At 51.8% G+C, this 10,877-nt stretch overlaps 1 protein-coding gene across 1 annotated transcript in view; it reads right to left on the reverse strand.

Annotated features, from left to right (window-relative positions):
* Nucleotides 1-304: 304 nt before the first annotated feature.
* Nucleotides 305-10,877, reverse strand: part of ETS1 (v-ets avian erythroblastosis virus E26 oncogene homolog 1) — a gene marked incomplete at its 5' end in the record, with an annotated part of 19,907 nt that continues 9,334 nt past the window's right edge. Inside the window, 5 exon segments of the mRNA XM_010289109.1 lie at nucleotides 305-520; nucleotides 1,103-1,194; nucleotides 1,197-1,214; nucleotides 10,848-10,875; nucleotide 10,877. The exon segment at nucleotide 10,877 is cut by the window's right edge and continues 247 nt beyond it. Of these exon segments, the coding sequence (XP_010287411.1) occupies nucleotides 305-520; nucleotides 1,103-1,194; nucleotides 1,197-1,214; nucleotides 10,848-10,875; nucleotide 10,877 (355 nt within the window).

Raw genomic sequence — 10,877 nt, forward strand, 5'->3', positions numbered from 1 at the left:
GAATTTCACCCCAAAAAAGCCTGTCTTGGAGCTTTCAAGAAAAAAAACCAAAAGCTCATCCTTCTCCAAACCAAACTTTTTAGGTTTCGGACAAAAGTTTGCCTCTTCCGCCACCCTCTCTCCCAACATCCTCTAAGCATCAAATCTGAGTTGCTCTTTTTTTAAAAAAACAAAAACAAAAACAAAAAACAAAACAAAACAAAACAAAAAAAAACAACAGCAAAAATAAAAAAGAACCAACAGAAAAAGTCCCATCAACTCTCCAAAATGACACGGGGTGATCCTCCGCCCCAGCCGGCCACCTTCACTCATCGGCATCTGGCTTGACGTCCAGCATGGCGTGGAGCTCCTCGGGCGTGTAGCCCAGCAGGCTCTGCAGGTCGCAGACGAAACGGTAGACGTAGCGTTTCCCGGCCGTCTTGTGGATGATGTTCTTGTCATAGTAGTAACGTAAGCCACGGCTTAGCTTCTCGTAGTTCATCTTGGGTTTGTTTTTCCTCTTGCCCCATCGCCTGGCCACCTGGGAGAGGGGTGAGGAGAGTCAAGGGGTGGATGCACATGGCAGGGGAGGGAAAGAAAAATCAAACTGGCTTGGCTGGGCGGCCATTGGCAAGTAGCAGTGCCGGACACAAGGGAAGGGAGAGGACTTTCCTCATCTTTAAGAACGGCACAGATGTCACAAGCATTAAAGTTTGGTAAAACCAACATCTATGCAACGGCAGAACATTGCAGAGGACTCTACGAGGATATATAAGTCAGGGAAGGGAATGAAGGTCCCATCCATTCCCCAAAATCGGTGGGAAGCTCCCCCTCTCACCTGTACACATCCTATTTGAAGAGCTTTGGCACTACACTTCTCTCTACAGTGTTTCAGCTACTTCCCACCAACTTTGGGCACAAATTACTGCTCCCTAGGTATTAGTGCAGCCCAATTTTTAACAAGTTTTCAGACAGGTTCTAATTAATTGTTTTCCTCTACAAATACCCAAGACCTGAACAACGTGACTGCCCAAATCTCAGACCTGAAGGGAGGAGGGAAGGATTATCCACACCAATATTTCAGAGGAATTTGGGCTGTGCACTTAATTCCAGGGCAATCTACCTCGTCTGGGTCAGAAAGCTTGAACTCCCAGCCATCGCCCGTCCAGCTGATGAAGGACTGACAGGACTTGTCAGTGAGCAGTTCCAGCAGGACAGTTGGATGGGTCCGCTGCCTAGAAGACAAAGGAAACATGAGACATTAATGCCAGGAAAAGCATGGCCCCTTCTACCCCGGGGAGGGGGTAAAAAAATCACATGCAAATGGTGCTCACTATAAAAAATAAAACCTTCTACTATCACAAAATCCCATCAACGGCCACAGGGCAAGATCTGGGCTGAGACGACAGCTTGAGAGTTAAATCCTGCAGGTAAAAGAGCTTCCTATTTGCAATAAGAGCTGAATATTCATGCACTGGAATGCTTCACTTCGACTTACATAAATAGGATTATTTTTCTGGCACCCAAACAGTGAGGAGTCATTGTCTTGGCACAAGAGCACCATCATTTCCTCCGTGCCAAAAAGCTGCTGGCCATCGCATGAACTCCGGCAGACTCCCACTTCCCGACCTTGACTCTTTGCTCCGTCGCTGTTTACCGAGATAAGCGGGGACCCAGGTATGAAAATTATTTGGCCTCTTTCCAGGGCATGTTGCTGCAGGAATGGGCTACGCTGGCTTGCAGAGCTCAGTGTGGGGAAGGCAGGGGCTGGCTGGCTGAGCAGACAGATCTCACCAGCTCAGGACCGGTGCATGCCCCCATCACTGTCTTGGCATGGTCTTAGCAAAGCCATAAGCAAACCTCCCTGCAGCCGCTGGTTCCCCTAATCCAGACGGAGAGGCACGAGGCGGCACACAGTATCCCATGCCACGTACGCTCAGCCTCTCCTTACAACGCTGAGGTCTCTAATTTTTCCCTGGGTGCTAATTTTGGCCAAAAGCTGTTTGCCTCGAGGTCCTGAGCCTGACACAACTAACCTGCCGTAGCCGGTGCACCCCATTGAGAGCCTGCGGCTCCACAGCCTGGTTTTGTCTGGATTAATGGTGTACGTGGAGTGATTTCAAAATACTTATCTCTTCTTTGTGCTTGTGTCCCAATCAAAGGTAGAGGAGAAGCCCTCAAGCCAAAAGCTCTTTGATGAGCAACTTCCAACTGCGGCCGCACCCAAAATATTGCGCTTAGCTCTGGGCAACACGTTTCGGGAGAGATTTTGCCATGTTTTAAATGCAGCTTAGAATATGTTAGAATATATTGCAATAAGAATGACAATAACAATAACAAACAGAGCCAGAGGTTAGAGGAAATGATTTATCACAAAAAGAATTACACAGGCTGGATTAGGACGGCAGGCTGGGGTAAACCTGCCTGCTGACAGCAATGAGCACAAGCTTCAAGGAAGGAAAAAAGAAAAAGGGACAGAGAACAGCCTATTTCCATGAATGACAACGAAGGCTGTCAGAGCTGTGGCTGTGGGATAACCTGTGGAGGGAAGACAGGGCTGCTCCCCCTTTTCCACAAGGTTTAAAATGACTCAAAAGTAGACAAGCTGCTGGGGAGGAGGAAATGAGAGAGCTGGCTCCGGGACAGGAGAATCGCTATGCCCTTCCCAAATTGTTTCCCTCCTGTTATCCCTAAGGAACCGCTGCAGGGTTTTGCAGACACCGGATCCTCCGCCAAGTCCTGGGGGTTATCGCACAGCCACGGGCAGGACAAAGCAGGGAGCTCACAGCATCTCTCTGCTTGTAAATGGGAAGATGACACTTGGCAGGGAAAGGCTCCAGCCCGTCGGTCTCAGCAGGAGCTTGCCAAGACGTTGACTCCGCAACGGCGCTCGCCGGTAGGGATGGAGTTGGGTTACCCATGCCAAAATGAGGGAGGAAATTCAGATGACGCCTTTGCCTCTCATCTGAAAGGGAAGAGCCAAAAATCCTGGCCTGGAATGCCACCGCATCTCAAAGCTTAGACCTATTTATAGCAGCGAGCTTTTAATACAGAGAAAACTTTGGTCAAAAAGGTTATTTCAGCCACCTGAGATCCTCCACGGGGAAGTGCAGGTGAATTCACATGGGGACAGTTTCTCTTGGCCCATCTGACTTTACATCAATTCAAGAGCAGTCCAAGTCAGGTTAACAGAGAAACAGTCCTAGGAGACAAAACTGAAGCAAGACCAGGTTCATCACTTCGCATTGATTTCTCTCCTGCCCAACCAAAGAACAAGGATTTTTTTTTTATTCCTTCCCCAAAATAAGATGGATGGAAACCCATCACCTAGGCACTAGGTTCTTGGGTAAGCAACTGCCCTGAACATACCCCTGGGCCACCCTGGCTCTGCAGGAGCTTTTCAAAGTTCAGGTGTCATTAACCCAAGCTAAGCAGCCAGCACGGTTCACTCTTGGTGCTCATGGCTCAGCTGCCAGCTGGCATGGAGAGGTGTCGGGAAACCCAGCAATTTCTTGCCCTCTCTCCAGCCAAGCGAGGTAGGGCTGCTGCCACTGCGCCGGGTACCACTCTGCCAGGTATTTTGGGATTTTGAAGGAAGCGGTGTCATCCTTGGAACAGGGATTCCCAAGGTCTATTCCGAGCTGCCTGTGGGACACACATAAAACCCCAAATTCCTCTGTGTTGGACAAGCAATTATGTCAAGAATGTGTTTACTGCAGGGCTTGCAGGCATGTCTCAGCTCCTATAAACACACGCCCTGCCAGAGGGGAAGGCAGCGGAGGCCCTGCAGATGTGCCGCTGCTGCACAACTCCAAAATGTCAGCGAGGCAGGCGATGCACGAGGTGGCAGGAACCAAACCCCAGCACATGCCCAAGCCTGCATGCCTGAAAACAGCTCTGGAGAGATCACAGGGTAGGAAGGTGAAATGCTCAGGCAAGGGGTGCTGGGGGTCCAGACATGCATCATCTGGTGGGCCAGTACACCTGTAATTAGTACTGGGAGGGTATTTTCAGAAATGAGCTGCTTTTCCCCACTCTGCAGACCAGCAAGGAGCAGGGAGTTATTTTTCCCAATACCTAAAAGGATTTCAACGAGACCCACGGCTCACGCAGAGCTGCCACCCCCACACACATCACATATCCAAAACTATCAGGGCAAGCATGAAGCTGCCGAGCTTGTCTCCGTACCCCAAACCTCCACCCTCGCAGGAGCTGGGAGCAGTGCCCATTTTCCACCCCTTCTGCTTCAACCCTTCCGCTCATCCCCGGCTGGGGCTGGAAATCCCCACCACGACGCCTGGTCCAGATCACTTCACGGTACAAGCACGCACAGCCGCACCGACTGCCCCAAGGCTGGTGTAGCTCGGCGGGTGTATTCCACCACACAACCTGTTGCCTTGGTTATCTCCAAAAATGACCACTGCTGGAGTGTTCCTGCAGCCTTTTTTTGGATGCAGCCCCAAGTGTCGGGTGGACAGACACAAACCACTTTTCGTGGTGCTGCTCCTGCTGCACACACTCAGGGGCTTCCCAGAGCAAACCGAGCCCTGGCTGGGGAACAGAGGCAGCCCCCATTCCCCAAAAGACAAGGCGAGGACTCAGAGGGCGGTGGGATGTCCTCCCGCCCCGCTGCGACCTCCAGCACCCACAGAGGCTGCTAAGAATAGCACCCGCCGGAGGGGCTCACCCGCCCACCCGGGCCACAATGGGGGCCCTGTCTGGCCGTGGTGGCACTGAACAGGGTCCTTCAGTGGGGAGTGTCACACTGCAGGAATTCTCCCACGTCAGGGGGAAAATATGCCTCTTGAGTCGGATGACGGCCAGCTGCTACAGCCGGGAACCGCTGGCTGAGCGGTGCCTCTTCGGCACCAGTCCTCCGATGGCACCCATGGGCGTCCCCAGAGCAAAGGGTTTGGTGCCATGCCATCCCTGTGCCATCCTCCCTTGGTTGGGACTGGAGGTCCCCTACCACCTTCCTACCCAGTGGCTCTGGAGGGGTTTGAAACCAAAACATGTACGACAGCTGCTTTCACTGGCGTGGTGATGGTGGTACCACTTGGCTGGGGCAGGCGGGCATCCGGGCATCCGGGCCATACCTCGGAAGGCATGGCCCAAAACACGTCATACTCACTCACTCTCAAGATGGTTTCACACCCCCACCCCTCTCAACGGCCTCCGTTTTGTTTTCCTTCTTTCAAACAACAAGAAAAGAAGAAAAAAAAAAAACCCCTACTGAAAAAAAAAGCGGCGCACCTATGCTTTTCGCTCTGTGGTTTGTGGTTCCAACCCAACAAAACAATTGGGCATAGCAACGTCTCCAAAACAGCCTTTGCCTCGTTCGCGTGTCTGCCCTGCCCAAGCCCCCTTCAATGGCATTGCGGCACCAAAGGTCCAAAGGTCCCAACAAGGCAGAGCTCATCCCCGTCGCTCCCTTGTTAGACCAAGCTCAACCACCTCCTTAGCAGCTCTTGCTCAGGTAGTAGTCAGGTCACTGCGAAGTGCCAGCTTTCCATGGGTGAGAGGGCAGCAGTGGAGCTCAGATGGAAGCATCTCCAAAGAGCAGGTATGAAGAAAGCAGGGGAGAACCCAGAAAGCACCTTGTTGGGGAGCCACGTGCTTTTGGCCATGCTTACAGGCAGGAGAGTGGCCAGGCTCGCCACTCTAGGTCAGTCTGGCTTTCCTGATGCATCTCCTCTGTTTCGAGCAAGAACATGATGGGAGGACTGGTCTCACTCCCAAGGCATCTGGCAAAGCACAAGGGGTTTCGTGAGCTTCACATCTCCCTCTGAAGCTGGTCCTGAAGGCCAAGAGCTGCCGTGCAACGCTCCAGCTCGTTGCTCGAAGGAGGGACTAAGCCACAATTGCTGCTTTGCCATCGCCTCCGGGCTGCGGAGAAGCTGGTGCCGGCAGCTGCAGCAGCTCTGGTGCGAGCTGAGCTGCTGTCACGGTTGGGCAGCATTGCATGGGGCTGATTTCACTGTCATTTGCACATGTCTGGCAGATGGAGCAGGAGCCACTGAACCAGCCCCAAGCCTCACCCTTGAGCTCCCCACCTTACAGAGGCAAAAAGGGCTGCTGAGCCCATGCAGGCTCTGCACTGGAGGCAGAAAGCGGGCAGGACCCGCTGGCTGGTCAATCACCCTGCAAGGGCAGGTAAAGGTATGACCCAGAATGAGCGAGCTAACAACATCCCCCGCATCACACAGGGGCCGGAGGGGCTGTTGTGCTGCTCATGATTGCTGGGGCAGCTGAGTGCATCTCCAAATTCCCCCAACCCAAGATACAAGTGGCTCTGCATGCCCATACAGACACACTTCTCCAGAAGCGCAGGCAAGCAGGCAGGAAGGATGCTGACGTTTCTAGGAAAGCTACTGCGGACTCTGGATGTCAAGGACAGCCAGATCACTGGACCATGGCGGGAGAGGGGCCGGGAAGGAAGCAGCTGGAAGATTTTCGGGTGCCGACAACCACAGCATATCCAGGGAGCTTGCTGGTGGAAACTTCAGGCCAGCAGCATAGGCAACAAGAGGGAAAGCAGCACACAAGCTCTCTTGTAAGAGACCCACTTTCTTTGGCACCGACTTGACTTTCTTGCAAAGCAGCAGCTGCATGCTTTCACTTCTGTGTCACAGATAAGCATCACTCAGAAACGGAGGCTTGCTGAAGGCTTCAGGCTCTGCACCACAGATGATTTGGACAGGGCAGATGGGTTTAGCAGGCAAATTTGGGCCCTATCGACATGGTACTGCAAATGCTGATAGCGAGGATCAGGGCTGGATCTGGCCCAGGCAAAACCGTTTGGTAGACAGAAGCGCTCCTGGGTGCTCGGGTGCGATAGCATCTGCTATTCCCTGCACTACTTTCTGTCTTCTTTAAGGGCGGCACGATAATGAAGATAGCATCAATCTGTCGCTAAGAGGTCATGTGTGAGAAGGGGGCATTAACTCTTTAGGTGCTGAGATTGTCTATAAAGGCATCAGCAACTTCCTAACCAGGTCCATAAGAAAGGACAGCATCACAAATGCAAAACCAGCCTTGCAGATGAGGGATCAAGGTTTGGTGTGCACTCACTTCACCTTTCTTGTCCCTCTTTCCTCCTTTCACCTCTCAAACACGAGGGGAATCGTTCTGCTCTGTCTGTTCAGCTATGTGGAGCAGCAGCTCGGGCACATCACAGCTCTGGTGGCGTGGCAATGCAGACAACACCACGAGATGGAAAACCCCGGCCCGCAGAGACAATGTTGAGGTCCTATGTGCCACAAAGCAAACAAACACCACATCTTGGCTATAAACCCACACAGGTGCTTTGGGGTGCTCAAGAAAAGCTGAAAACAATTCAGCCCTGAGTGGCTATTGCCTACCACAGAGGCAGAAGGAGGGTCTGAACCTCCGCTGGACCTGCGTCACCAGGAGGGCAGCAGCACAACTAGGTCAGAATAGTGGAAAAATAAATATAGGGCAGAAAGGCCAAAGACCAATGCAGTCAGACCCACACCACCTGCCCTCTGCATGGGCTGTGCACTTCTCTGCTACAGACCGTCTGCGTTTATCCACACGATGTCGGGTCTCACGAAGGATGATGATGGCCGTGGTACCCATCGGAGCCAACTATGGCACAGCCACAGGCAGGGCTGCTGTAGGTGGCACGGGTGAAAAGCTGAGCTGGACTTAGCCCAGCTGGGCTCAGGTATGGAGGGATCTGTGCCCGTGTGCCAACAAGCACACAGTGCAAGCCGCCCACCCACACCAAACACTGTGCTGGTGCATGAACAAGGGAGCTTAAACTGAGCTCAGCTAAGCCAACGTAAGGTTTAGCACATCTGCCTGGAGAGAAGAAACATCCTGACACCTGCTTGCCTAAATTTCATAGATGCATTCTTGTCTCTGTTTCGCAGGTCATGTCAAAAAAATTAAAACCTGGCTTAATGTAAGACTCAAGCTGGCCAAGTTTTGAGAGATCTGGCCCCAAAACCAGAGGTGTCTAGAGACAGCCCTCCCTGCAGCTATGGAAACTGAAGTTCACCAACTCCTGAGCAGTTACATTTCTCCTTCAAAAAAGATAAGAAAATTGCATCAACCTCTATCTGAGCAACCATGGCAACTTGTTAAATTAGGTCAAGATGCGGGGGCAGATAACACAGCTTTGAAAAGCTGCTTGCGAGCTGGGTGAAGAACACATCAAACGCAAATGGAGCTTCCGCCAAAATGCACCTTCTCACCAAAGCATGCTCCTCCTATGGCAGATACCATCAGAGATCTGCCACGGCTGCGATAAAGCACTGTGCCACCTCCCTGGGCCACCGGCAAAACAGGCCCTTGGTAACAAAACCTGAACAATATTGTCAAGTTCTGAAAGTCAACCAAGAGAGCCCTGGAGATGAAGGACGTGATCTCCCAGGCTTCACCCTTCCAGCCCTAAAAGGTGCACACCACAGCATGCCTGGTGGGTGCTCCGCTGGGCTGGTGACTGGTGTCAGACATGCCCTCGAGCCATCATCTGAGTGAGAAAGGGAAAGCGGGGGTCCTGGCACTTTGGGACCCTGGGCTGGTAATCCCCTGCTTTGCTCGTTTGGAGGCTCCACCTCCTCACCAGAGCTGCAAACAGAGCCTTGACTTCAAGTTCCTCTGTTCTAGCTGCTAGACAGCACTTCCTCCCCCGAGTAAAGTAGAAGTAATGTAAAGCAAAGCAAAAAAAGAACCTAAGAGTTCTGCCTGAGAGTCCCCATGCTCCTTGCTCAGCTGGCTCAAGAGAGGACTTCTCAGTGGCCAGCCTGGATTTTTTTTTTTTTTTTTTGGCAGAAATACACAAATACAAAGCGATTTTTAGAGGGCACAGTTCTCCTATGGTTTGTAATGCAACATGTTCTCACTTGCTCTTGCTGTGACCTGCTTTCACAGCAACCTGGCTTCGCTTTGCACCCATGCTGGGCTCCCTTTGCATAGAAAACTTAAGGTGCTGACAGGTCAATAGGCTTTAAAAAGGCACAGAGGAGATCTCTGGAGTCACATGCCTGCAAAGTTCATCTGTCCAAAGATCCTTCCCAATGGTAAATGCAGGCTGTGGCTGTTTGAGTACTGAATTATTGCTTAGCAGCCTTCAGAGCAAGCAAGCAGGGCTCCAGCCCAAGGATTTCCAAGTGACTGCTGATTCTGGAAGCCTCTGTTTTTCCTCTCCCCATTTAAAGTTTCTCAAGTGAAGCAATGCAAAAAAAAAAAAAAAAAAAAGAAAAAAAAAATCAGGCGCTCCCACTTATTGATCACACCGAAATGCCTGGGCCAAAGGATTATCTTCCCGGCTCAAAACGGGGTTTGAAATGAGGCAAGGGAAAATGTTATGCAGCGCAAAGCGTCTGGAAGTGTGCTCTGGCATTGCATTAACCGAAGTCTCCCCTTCCTGGCGGCACAAGTCCAAGGACACTCTTTGGGGTGCTAATACTCCTTGGCAAAGGGTCTAGCCGCCGGCTTCAGCTCCTCGCTCACGGAGGGAGCTGGGAACGCCGCCTCTCTACGGGGGCGGCTCTTTTCCATGAGCTAGAGCAAATGTGGGAGGAAACATCCAGCTTGGAAAATAAAGCTCATAGTTTTGCCAGTGCCTCCATGCCTCAGTTTCCCCAGCTGTTAAAACGCAACCAGTGCTCCTGCCCAGGCACTGGGTACCCAAAGCAATTCCACAGGCCGTAATGAAAGGCGTTATCAGGAGAAAATAGGAATAAAAATTGCAAGTTGTGCTTCACTTGCCTCTTTTCTTAGCAACATCAGCCTTCGTGGCATGGTGGAGGATGGTGGCCGGGGGCATGGCCCCTCCTACTGCTCATGCCTCTCCCCGCCACATCCCACAGCCGAAAACCATTCAGGAATAGCAGAGCACACTTTTATTTTGCATAGCCTTGGTTGAAACAGGCTCATTCAGCAAGCAGGGCTGAGCTTTCTTTCTAACTAAAGCTATAGCAACAAACCACTTCCTTTTTTTTTTTTTTACACACAGCTCCTAAAATTATCTCTCTACCTCTCCTCCCCTCTGCATCTCTCCCCCCCCGCCCTTACAAAAAACTAGATATCAGCCCTAAGATGAGCCGTGCGTGGGAAGAGATTTCAGGGACAGTCACACCTCAGGATCTGCTCTGAACCTTTTGATGATCTTTATCTGCACAAACTATTTCCACTGCTCCTCCGGGCCACAGCTGCTACCAGCTGGGGCAGGAGAGATCAGTATGTGCTAGGGAAAGGGGAACTGGCAGGAGACTAGCCCGCGAATTTTACTTATAGTACAGGGAAAAGACATGGCACAGAAAGACTGGAAAGGATTATCTCAGTTTTAGCTGGAAGCCCCATCCCACCAGGCTTCTCTCCATGGAGATGCCAGATTGCTAGAGGGCCGGAGTTTCCATGGCCTATCACCTTCTCATCTCTCCCAGTGCAAGGAATGGAAAATTATTGGGTCTGCTTTGGCACCACCGCATCCCTGCCTCACACCAAGGTAAAGAGCAAAACCTCTACGCCTAAAGGGGAGAAGATCATTTCATATCACACAGAGCAGTGCCAGAAACGCAGCCGCTCTGGCCCGAGGTGGGAAACCACAAACAAATAGCCAACATGTTGCATAAAAGCATTGGAGGGGGAAACGAGAGCTCTCTACTACCTTGTGCTCTCAGCAATACAAACCAGACACCAGCTCCTACCAGACCCAGCAGGCATCCAGGCGTAAGTGAAAACACAAGGCATCAAATGCCCTGCACTCAGCTGAGTCCAGTCCACTGAACCAGCAACACAGACACCGGGCAACCCAGAGACCCTGGAGGCTCTGCCCGCCACTGATGGAGAGGCTCTACCCAAGCAGAGAGGTGGTTTCCTGAGGAGCATCACCCTACCTGTGTAGCCAGCAAGGGCAGCAGCAGGAA

Source organism: Phaethon lepturus, unplaced genomic scaffold (assembly GCF_000687285.1).
Source record: "Phaethon lepturus isolate BGI_N335 unplaced genomic scaffold, ASM68728v1 scaffold21666, whole genome shotgun sequence".
NCBI classification, from domain to species: Eukaryota; Metazoa; Chordata; class Aves; order Phaethontiformes; family Phaethontidae; genus Phaethon; species Phaethon lepturus.